Source organism: Athene cunicularia, assembly GCF_003259725.1.
Source record: "Athene cunicularia isolate RWA chromosome 24 unlocalized genomic scaffold, athCun1 chr24_part2, whole genome shotgun sequence".
Classification (NCBI taxonomy): Eukaryota; Metazoa; Chordata; class Aves; order Strigiformes; family Strigidae; genus Athene; species Athene cunicularia.
The window spans coordinates 262,581-273,303 of record NW_020799133.1 but is presented as its reverse complement, the minus strand read 5'-3'; the positions used below and the strand labels follow the sequence as shown (position 1 = coordinate 273,303).

General features: G+C 56.8%; 1 protein-coding gene across 1 annotated transcript in view; it reads left to right on the top strand.

Moving 5' to 3' along the window:
- Nucleotides 1–20: 20 nt before the first annotated feature.
- Nucleotides 21–10,723, top strand: part of UBE4A (ubiquitination factor E4A) — an 11,491-nt gene continuing 788 nt past the window's right edge. The window contains exons 1-17 of the mRNA XM_026863854.1: nucleotides 21–222; nucleotides 451–563; nucleotides 1,138–1,290; nucleotides 1,412–1,571; nucleotides 1,758–1,960; nucleotides 2,833–3,024; nucleotides 3,877–4,210; nucleotides 4,432–4,558; nucleotides 5,478–5,785; nucleotides 6,585–6,717; nucleotides 7,679–7,866; nucleotides 8,255–8,355; nucleotides 8,470–8,583; nucleotides 9,226–9,400; nucleotides 9,500–9,680; nucleotides 10,122–10,269; nucleotides 10,477–10,669. Of these exons, the coding sequence (XP_026719655.1) occupies nucleotides 186–222; nucleotides 451–563; nucleotides 1,138–1,290; nucleotides 1,412–1,571; nucleotides 1,758–1,960; nucleotides 2,833–3,024; nucleotides 3,877–4,210; nucleotides 4,432–4,558; nucleotides 5,478–5,785; nucleotides 6,585–6,717; nucleotides 7,679–7,866; nucleotides 8,255–8,355; nucleotides 8,470–8,583; nucleotides 9,226–9,400; nucleotides 9,500–9,680; nucleotides 10,122–10,269; nucleotides 10,477–10,669 (2,860 nt within the window). The 5' untranslated portion in view covers nucleotides 21–185. The remainder of the gene's footprint in view (nucleotides 223–450; nucleotides 564–1,137; nucleotides 1,291–1,411; nucleotides 1,572–1,757; nucleotides 1,961–2,832; nucleotides 3,025–3,876; nucleotides 4,211–4,431; nucleotides 4,559–5,477; nucleotides 5,786–6,584; nucleotides 6,718–7,678; nucleotides 7,867–8,254; nucleotides 8,356–8,469; nucleotides 8,584–9,225; nucleotides 9,401–9,499; nucleotides 9,681–10,121; nucleotides 10,270–10,476; nucleotides 10,670–10,723) is intronic.

The window sequence follows — 10,723 nt, the reverse complement described above, 5'->3', positions numbered from 1 at the left end:
CTGCCCCCGCCGGCGCGCTGAGGGGCTCCGTCCTGTGCTCGGCAGGCGACGAGGCGTCGGTCAGCCAAGATGACTCCGACAACAGCGTCTCCGAGAGCCTGGACGACTGCGACTACTCGGTGGCCGAGATCAGCCGCTCCTTCCGCTCGCAGCGGGAGCTGTGCGAGCAGCTCAACATCAACCACATGATCCAGAGGATCTTCCTCATCACCCTCGACAACAGTGAGGCTGGGAGCCCCTGCGCTGGGCTGGGGGGGCTGGGGAAACCCCACCTTAGGCTGGGCAGCGCGGGCTGGGCCCATCCAAAACGGGAGGAGGGAGCTGGGAGAGGGAGAAGGTGCCTCGGTGCAGGGGGCAGGGCCCTGCCCACTGGCCTCGCTGCCCGCCGGCACGTTCGCCAACAGCCGAACGCGACAGCCGGTGAGCTCTCGGGCTCTGCGTCTCCCTCAGGCGACCCCAGCATGAAGAGCGGCAATGGGATCCCAGTGCGCTGCGTCTACCTGGAGGAAATGGCCGCGGACCTGGATGACCAGGACTGGCTGGACATGGACAATGTCGAGCAGGTAGGGCTGCCGGCCGTGAGCCTTGTGCTTGCTTTGGTGGCAGGAATTGGGTTTATTTTCTCGTGATGGTCCCTAAACGCAGCCCATGTGCCAAAGCGTGGCACTGCCGGTAGCGGCTCGCCTGGAAATGACCACGGGGTGTTTGGGGGACGACACTGGGGAAGGTTTTGGCCACGCTGCTCCCTGAGGCTGCGGGAGTTTGCTGCCGTGCAGGTCGGCTGGGGATGGGCAGGGGCACAAATTCAGCCAGTAGAACCTTGCTATGCTGCCAGGTGGAACCTTGTGATCCGCCTTTATGAACACACTTAGCATCGTTTGCACACACATCAAGTCGTTCCTGAGGGGTTTTCAGTGAAAATAACTCCTACCAGGGCTACTCTTGCTCTCAAGGGAGCTGCAGGATTTGCTTAGCCAAGGAGCGGCCTGAGGGCTCTCAGTCTAGTGCTCTGTTACCTAATGGGAGCTCTCCTGAGCAGAAATAACATAGCCTGTGCTGATATGGGGCTTCTTTTTGTGGAGGGATTGTCTCTCTGCCAGGGCCGTTTCACTTTCCATCGTCTTTGCTGGTGCCTAGGCCCTGTTCACCCGCTTGCTGCTGCAGGAGCCTGGAAATCACCTGATTTACATGACCTCTGCCAGCACGCAGAACCTCTCCGCTGACCGGGACGCAGGGGAGAGACAGATCCTGCGCTACCTCTACGCCTGTTTCCAGAGGGCAAGAGAAGAGGTGGGCAGGGGCTTCTGAGGAAGAAGGCAGCTTCATCACCCACCTTCCGTGCCCGAGCTGTGGCTCTAACAATGAGCGGTGGGTGCCGGGGCCCCAGCTCAGTCCCGTTCTCCCTGCACAGATAACCAAGGTCCCGGAGAACCTGCTGCCCTTCGCCGTGCGCTGCCGGAACCTGACCGTGTCAAACACTCGCACTGTCCTCCTCACCCCGGAGATTTATGTCAACCAGAACGTGTACGAGCAGCTGGTGGACCTGATGCTGGAGGCGCTGAGAGGGGCACGTAAGTTGGGCCGGGCCGTGCCGCTGGGCCGCCGCTGCCAGGCTTCGCGTTGAAGCCTGCGGGAAGAGCGGGGGGCGAAGCTTTGGCTCCCCTTGTCGCTGAGGGGGAGGGCTGCGTTTCGTGTGTGCACGCTGAGGGTTGGCTGCTTGGGGGATGGTGAGTAGCAGTCTTGCTTCCCCCCGCCAGATTTTGAGGATGTGACAGAGTTTCTTGAGGAGGTCATAGAGGCCTTAACGATGGACGAGGAGGTGCGGACGTTCGGGGAGGTCATGGTTCCGGTGTTCGATATCCTCCTGGGCAGGATCAAGGACCTGGACCTCTGCCAGATCCTGCTCTACACATACCTCGACATGCTCCTCTACTTCACGAAGCAGAAGGACATAGCAAAGGTGGGTGCCTCGGCCTGACCAGGGCTCCTTGCAGGTTCCGCTTGCAGGGGCACGTTTACAGGACCTGATGGTTAAAGAATGTCACTGGACTGTGGGTGTCTCTAGGCTGGCTTTATTAACAACTCAGAGCTGGGCCGTCACCTCAGTGAGTGGCAGTGGCTAACAGAAGCTGCCTTCTCTATATATGATTCTACATAACGTTATGCACTACAAAAGTCTTTGGTGTTTTCCCATGAACTCTCAGCTCTTAATTCTTCATCAATTTCAAAAGTCCGTTATATTTCACAGCTTCAGCTGATTCTTATTGTTCTGTTCCAATTTTTGCTTCAGTTCCGGTGTCATATTTTGGGTCATCATCTTCATCTTCTACTAGTTTTCATCTTGCATAATTCTGAGAGACTTCACAACGTTCTATTAAAAGCTTAGGTAGAGCAAGCAGTTTCTATATACTAAATATTCTTAATCTAGCAAAACACCTGTGTTTAGTCAATTAATCCTCCTTTATTAAAACTGTCTCTCTAGTATTAGCTTGAGTGGGTTTTAAACCAGCCTTGGGTTGGGACTATGCAAGTAGCAGGCTAAGAACACTTCTCAGGCCTGCTGAACAGCATTCTGGTTGCTTTACAAGATCGCTCAGTCTTGAACACATTTCACCAGGCCTTGAAATCTATTTCAGATATACCAGGGGTTGTATTTAAAATTCTTCTACACTAATCTGTTGGGGTGGAACCGACAGTACAGGGCACAACACCTCATGCATGTGCTCTTACTCTTCTCTGCCATTCCAATAGCCTGCCCCAAAACCATAATCAGGGTTTTGGTTTTTACTGGGATTTTATACAACTGTTGGCCTGTCCTCCTGTGCTCTCTAGGTTTTTGCAGGCTACATCCAGCCCAAGGACCCCAGCAATGGGCAGATGTACCAGAAGACTTTGCTGGGCACCATTTTAAACATCTCCTGCTTGCTGAAGACCCCTGGCGTCGTGGAGAACCATGGCTATTTCCTGAATCCATCCCGATCCAGCCCGCAGGAGATCAAAGTGCAGGAATCCAACATCCATCAGGTGGGCAGAGGCCTGGCAGTGCCGCTCCCCCTGCGCTTGACAGCCTCTTGTTGCCTGGGGGTTAAAGACGGGGTGTCGGGCTGGAGTCCCACTGCTGCCTCTTTAATCTGCCCGCAACTAAGCAAATCACAAAACCACTTTAGGTTCTCCAGCTGTAACGTGCCAACAGTCTTGCCACTCCCTTGGGTTATTGTCACCCCAGGCCTCCTGTCAGACCAGTCCTGTTCTATCAGAGCATTGTCTGAGCTTGGGGAAGAGGGTTGGGAGGTACGTGTGCCACAGATACCACCACCCAAACTGGAGGTGCTACGTGAAGCTGATTTACCTTGGCTGTTGTAATTACAGGGAAATAGTTTTCTCTACCTGTCCTGTAATTAAAATGCTAATTGACTCCCCAGCAGAGAAACTAAGTGGCAGGCAGCATTCTCTCTCATGATGAAAGTAAATAGCTTCCTCAGGGAAGCAGCGCTGGGGGCGTTTCGGTAGGTGATGCCATGGGATATAAATACAGGAGTAGGCTGGGGTGCAGGAGCGGTCACAGAGAGGGGTTTTCCCAGCCACGTGTTCTTTCAGGGTCATTTTTGCTACGAAAAACATGTAAAGAACTTTTGGTTTACTCCCCATGGAAACAACTTGCTCTTAATTGTGCTTCTCAGTACGTCCGTAACAATTCTTTGCTGCCGGCCTCAGGATTTGACCCGCGAGTGTCTGACGGGTGACGAACTGAGGCGTCCCGCCGGAATTTGCGGGAGGTCCCTGCCCTAGGCGAGCTCTGAGCTCCCGAGCGATGGGAGAGGCGAGCGAGCGATCCCGCCAATGACTCCCTTCGCCCCGCTCTGTTCCCCGTAACAGTTCATGGCCCAGTTCCACGAGAAGATCTACCAGCTGCTGAAGAACCTGTTGCAGCTGTCTCCAGAGACAAAGCACAGGATTCTGTCCTGGCTGGGGAACTGCCTCCATGCGAACGCGGGCCGCACCAAAATCTGGGCGAACCAGATGCCAGAGATCTTCTTCCAGATGTACGCCTCGGATGCCTTCTTCCTCAACTTGGGAGCTGCCCTCCTCAAGCTGTGCCAGCCCTTCTGCAAACCCAGATCTCCGAGGCTGCTCACCTTCAACCCTACGTACTGTGCCCTGAAGGAGCTGAACGAGGAGGAGAGGAGGAGCAAGAACGTACACATGAAGGGTGAGCCCAAACCTCAGGGGGTGAGGAGGGGATCTCGCAAGGTGCCCCCTCAGCCTCTGCTGACAAAGGGGGAGTTAAAGATGTGACTAGAGAGGAGTGAGGGGAGAGCTGGGTACGAGTAAAATGCTGCCTGGCACCACCAGCAGTCGTTCTGTGTCTCCAGCCTTCTCCTCGCCAGTGCTGCCGGGGAGGGCTTGACCCGGAGACACTTTTAATTCCAGGTTTGGAAAAAGAAACATGCTTGATACCCACCCTGAGCGAGCAAGAGCCGGAGTTTGCCAACAGCTACAATCTGGTGACAGAGAACCTGGTCCTCACGCAGTACACCCTCCACCTGGGCTTCCACAGGTAGCTGCTCTTGGATGGCGCCCGGCACTGCTTGGCTCCCGTGTGCGCCCATGTAAATTTTCAGTAAATGCTCAGAATGCAGAGCAGGCTGGCAGAGCTGCCGAGTACCTTTCTCTGCGTGTTTTGACTGACATTTGGCTGATTTCAGAAGAAAACTTTGTCTACAGTTGCTTACAGTTAACATGAATGGTCTCGCGGGCTCTGCATTGTTTATAGAACTGAGCGCCAAGTGCTGGGTGTCTGCAGGTCACTTGGTTCCCCTCTCTCCTCGGGGTAAAGGCCCTACTTCTCTACCAGAAACATCTCAGCAGCGGAGCTTCTGCCCGCCGCGAGCTCCCCGAACGGCCCCAGTAGACAGGCTGCAATGAGAAGCAGGTAGTTGTCCGTTTCCAGAAAAGGATTTTCTGGACACCAAAACGCACTGTTTTTCTCAGCTTCCTTCTGCAAATCGTTGCCTGGATACTGTGAGGTCACCACTGATCCGAGCACCATCCCCTTCTGGTTTATTCTCTAAATATAGAGATCAGGGAAAAAGTTACAAGTGGCTTGTTGCTGGGAAACTGTAAATGTCGCCTGGCAGGCGTCTCTGGGGCCTGCGGGGGATCCCTGACCGGGTACCCTCGGGGGCTCGCAGCTGCGACGGCTCGCTGTCCGCGCCCCCGCAGCCGCTGACAGTTTTCCAGGCTGCTGAGTGAGCCGCCGCCATTCCTCAGCGGGGCCCGGCCTCCTCCTCAGCCCAGGGTCGCCGCTCTCTAGGCGCCCGCGGCCAGTGCTGCAGCCAGAGGAACCACAGGGGAGGGTCTGAGCGGGGCCGCGTGGAGCCGCCTCAGAAGCGGGGTACGAGCGTGTGCTGGCTCCTATGTCGCTGGGGCGGCCACATGTCTCGTCTCAGCCCCTCCTGGCCTTGTCTCCTGGGCAGGTTGCATGACCAGATGGTGAAGATAAACCAAAGCCTTCACCGCCTGCAAGTAGCGTGGCGAGAAGCTCAGCAGAGCTCCAGCCCGGCTGCCGACAGCCTGCGGGAGCAGTTCGAGCGCCTGATGACCATCTACCTCTCCACCAAGACGGCGATGACGGAGCCACAGATGCTGCAGAACTGCCTGAACCTGCAGGTGTCCATGGCGGTCCTGCTGGTGCAGCTGGCGGTGGGGAACCAGGGGACGGAGCCGCTGGAGCTGAGCTTCCCGCTGCCGCAGGTGGAGCGCAGCGCCTTGGCCTATGTGCCAGGTGAGGCCGTGTGTCCCGCGGGTGGGCACTCAGATGCCGATGGCCGCGTCCAGGCCTCTTCAGGTTTAGAGCCGTGACACGTACGCAGCTTGATGCCTCAAGGTGTTCGTAGCACTGGGGCTTCCTCTTCACCCTGAGAGGCGGAAGGGATGTCCCAGCTTTGAAAAGGAGGGGTCCAGAGGGTACAAGAAAGCGCAGGGAGGGTCAGCCGCCGCTTCAGGCTGCTGACAGCTCCAGGGAGAGCCCCAGGTTCCCCTTCCAGGCTGTAACCCAGGTACCACCTCGGTGAGCACTGCGAGAGCTTCCCAGGAACCACGTTTCTGGACACGGTGCTACAGCTGGTGGCATCTTCATGCAGAATGTATTTCATGGAAGAGGGTCCCTCTTAAAATAGGGGATTTTGGAGGGGGCACGCTGCCAGTGTTGATGCTGCTGAGCTTTGAAAGATCCCACTTGTGGCTGAGTTGCAGTTTCCCCAAACGTTGTATCGATTTACTATTCTCTCTATGCCAAAAAATCCCCCTTGAGGTTTCTGATCTCTAGATCCCCTTCCCTTGGGGTTTCTCAGTGTATCAGCAGGTGTTTTCAGCAGACAGCTGCTGGGTCTCACCCCACAAGTGACCTGGGTTGGGAGGGAGCTGAAGTAAATCCTTCATGACTGTGGTGTTCGGGTGCAGCTACTTAATTCCCAAAACTTCACTTAGAATCGGGGTAGTGAGGGGAGAGCAGACAGGAGGCGAGAAAAGGGCAAAACGAACTGCCTCATAAGGAGGAACTCCTGTACAACCTCTGTTTGCAGAGTTCTTTGCCGATAATTTGGGTGACTTCTTCATTTTCCTGCGGCGTTTTGCTGATGACATCCTGGAGACTTCTGCCGATTCTCTGGAGCACATCCTTCACTTTGTTACCATTTTCATGGGCGACGTGGAGAGGTATGTGCTGCCCCAGGTGTGCGCCCTGGGGGTGGTCTGCAGAGCACCCAGTGGGGAAGGCGTGAGTGCTGATTGTTGGCGACGCCTTGAGGCTTGGCTTCTAGAATGGGTTGGTCTCTCTGGAAAAGCTGAATTCTGCCCACAGTGACCAAGGTCCTGCCTGAAGGACCAGGCTGCGCGTGGGGTACAAAGGGGATTTGGCGTCTGAGTGCTTGTTCGGTTGTGTTAGGCAGGAGCCTGCTCAGCCAGAGCCGTTTTGGTGCTTGTTTAGGGAAGCTGTAGGGATTGATCTGTTGGGGGTGTCTCTGCGCAGGCTGCTGCGGTAACTGAGCACAGGACATTGAGTAGTTTTATCGATCTCCCTGATAAGACGTGGCCGCCAACGCTGCGTTTCTGCTGTTGGCTGGTTTACAGACGTGTGTAAACAGAGTGAGCTCCTGGCGGCGGCCGGAGTGGATGGAGTTTCTCACGGGGGGCGGCTCTCACTGTTCCTGGCTGGTGGGGGCTGTAGTTCCTCCCACGGTCCCTGCAGCGCAGCTGTGGGCTGGGGTTTGGCTTCTGCCCCCCACGTGTGGCAGAGGGGAGTTACGCCCTCACCTCATCGTTTGTAGGGGACAGCAAGCTCAGCCCACCCAGCGCTTCGGGCTGGCAGAGGAAATAGGAAGCGGGTCGCTGGGTGGCAAGTCGGGATCAGGCGGGAGCCGCAGCTGAGCGGTGTGTGCTGCTGGGGGAGGGAAGCGGTTGTCTCCGCCGCCTCTGGGACCCAGCAGCGGGTACCGAGCGGGCGCCTTCGCCCCCTGGCTCCGGTACGGAGAGCGAGTGCCAGCGCGCGCCTCGCGGCTCTACGGCAGCGGGTGCTCCTGCACTGTGGGCACAGCTCCGTAGGGGATTCCTCGACGGCTTGGTCCCGTGCCCCAGCCCTCACACCGCCCGGGATTCACGTTGTTGTTTTCTCTCACAGGATGAAGAATCCTCACCTGCGAGCCAAGCTGGCGGAGGTGCTGGAGGCTGTGATGCCTCACTTAGATCAGGCCCAGAACCCGCTCGTCTCCAGCGTGTTTCATCGCAAGCGTGTGTTCTGCTCGTACCAATACGCTGCTCAGCTTGCCGAGGCGCTTATCAAAGTCTTCGTGGACATCGAGTTCACTGGTAAGTGTGGGAGGGGAAGAGTTGTCTTCCTTCTGTAACACCTGCAGGGAGAGGTCTCCAAGGTTTGAAGTACGTGGGTGCAGACAAACGAATGGAGTCGCTAGGCGGGTGGCGTTGCAGCAGAGCCTTGGTCTCTCCAAAGGTCTGGCTTGTGCAGAGCCTGTATCTCGGGAGGATAACGGCCGGAGCTCAGGCTTTGCAGCTCGGCCCTGCTGGTCACAGGTCCTCACCTGCCCTCCTCTCATGTGGGATTGGTCGTACCACTCCAAAAGTGGTGACAGATTTCACTGACCTGTACGGGAGCTGGGTTTTTCTTTCAGAAAGAATTGGCAGCCCCTGCCTGTGCCCACCGCCTGCTTGAAATGCTCTTCCTTTTGCTTACATCCAGGTGACCCGCACCAGTTTGAACAGAAGTTTAACTACCGCCGCCCCATGTATCCCATCCTGAGGTACATGTGGGGCACAGACTCATACCGGCAGAGCATCAAGGTGAGGGGGGGGCGCATACATCAGCGAGGGTGGGCAGCTGGGGTGGGACACACGGACCCGCGTCCCCCTGCTGGGACTGCGCTGCGACCTTCACCGTGCTCTCGGTCCATCCAGGCTCTGGCCGATTACGCTTCGGAGAACCTGGAGGCGATGAACCCCCCGCTTTTCCTGCGCTTCCTTAACTTGCTGATGAACGATGCCATTTTCCTGCTGGATGAAGCCATACAGGTAGGGCTGAGCGCACGCTGCAGGTGGCCGGGTGCCACACCAACCTACCCCAGAACCATATCGCCGGCTCGCTCTGGTCCTGCCTGATGAGGCTGTGCTTGCAGGAAAGATCCTGAGCTGGCATGGCCCATGCCTGCTGTGAGGAAATGTGCCTGTTGCTGATCGGGGCGCAGCCAGGTTTTAAACAACCTCTGTGGTTTTGGCTCATCCGGTCCCCTTGGCCTTCCCGCAGGTGCTTTATCCAAACAAAGGCCTTTTGTCTCTAGGCGGTTCTCCTTTGGGTTTACAGGCGAGCGCCAGGTGAACCCATGTCCCTGGTGCATGATGACGGTCTCTCTATGCTTGTTGCTGCTAGAAGGGGCTTTTTTGGGAAATGTTACAGAATTGGTTGCCGGGAGGGTGGGGGATAAGACGGGTGATGTGGACATTTCCAGACTCGCTGTGGTTTGCTGTCCAAGTGAACGTTCTGTGTTTTGGGAAACGTGGGTGGTTGGGAGAGGCAGTCTCCAGCCTTCTGTTGTACCTTCTGTGGCCTGAATTGTTCTCTGCCAGCCCAGAGTGGTGCGGACCAGGTCTGGCTTAGCCACCGTGGCCCGTTTACCTGCCCGCTCCCCCAGCCGCTCCCCTGCCGTGTCTTTGCAGTACCTCAGTAAGATCAAAGTCCAGCAGATCGAAAAGGACCGTGGCGAGTGGGACGGCCTGTCACAGGAGGCTCGCCGCGAGAAGGAGTCAAGCCTGCAGATGTTTGGTCAGCTGGCGCGCTTCCACAACATCATGTCCAATGAAACCATCGGCACTCTGGCCTTCCTGACCTCAGGTGGGGAGAGCAGCCCCTCCCTTCTGTGCACCTGGTTCAGGCCGTCGGAGCAGGATGGGATCGCTATGGGGCTGACAGAACTGTCGGTTTCTGTTCCAGAAATCAAGTCCCTCTTCGTGCATCCTTTCCTTGCTGAGCGCATCATCTCTATGCTGAACTATTTTCTGCAACACCTGGTTGGCCCTAAAATGGGAGCTCTGAAGGTGAAGGATTTCAGCGAGTTTGACTTCAAGCCACAGCAGCTTGTCTCTGACATCTGTACCATCTACCTGAACCTCGGGTAGGTGCCGAGGGGGAGCTGGCACGGGGGCTGGCGGGAGCTGTCCCAGGGCGTCGTGGCGAGCAGGGCCCCACAGCCTGCTCTGGGGCGGGGCAGGAGCCTCCCCCCGGGAACGGCACCGGCAGAATCACTCTGCGTGCTCCCCGGGCCCTCGGCGGCCTCTCACAGCGTGCGGTGCCCTTCTGTAGCCATCTTCGTGTCAGTTGCCCAGGAAGGGCAGTGGCAGCCTAGCTGGCGGGGGTGGAAGTGAAGTGCAATGGCAGTTACGTTCATACTGCGGGTCGCTCAGGAGAGGGCCTGGGAGAAATGCTGAATTATGGTCAAGCTGCTTCTTAGCTTTGAGTTACTTGCTGTGGTAACGCAGCTGTTGTGGGCAATGTGTTTTGCAGCCCGATGAATGTGAGTTCTTAAATATTTGCTGTCTTCTCGCTCGTGGCCCAGGGATGAGGAGAACTTCTGTGCCACGGTGCCCAAGGACGGACGCTCCTATTCACCGACGCTCTTTGCCCAGACTGTTCGGGTTCTGAAGAAAATCAACAAGCCCGGCAACATGATTGTGTCTTTCAGTAACCTGGCTGAGAGGATCAAGGTGAGAACCAGAGTGAATTTCAGCTCCCAGAAAAATGCAGAACGGGTTCCTGGCATCCTTTTCTGCCTGTATATCGCTGCTGGATTTCTGGGGCTGGGCGGCCAGGGGGGCTCCCTGCCAGCACACACCGTTCAGCTGCACGGTCAGAGCAAACCTGGTTCAGAAAGAACAGGGAGACTGAGTCTCTAAACTGCGTGGGCCTGCCAGTCTCTTGCAGACCGGCAGCAGCAGGAGGAGGAGACGTACGCAGATGCCTGCGATGAGTTCCTGGATCCCATCATGAGCACCTTGATGTTGGACCCTGTGGTCTTGCCCTCCTCCCGCGTCACTGTGGACCGGTCCACTATAGCCCGGCACCTCCTCAGGTACACGGCCCCGAGACCTGCTGGGGATCTGTTTTGCTCGTCCAGCGACTCGTCCTGGCCTGCCTTCCTCTTTTTTTTTTTTTTTTTAA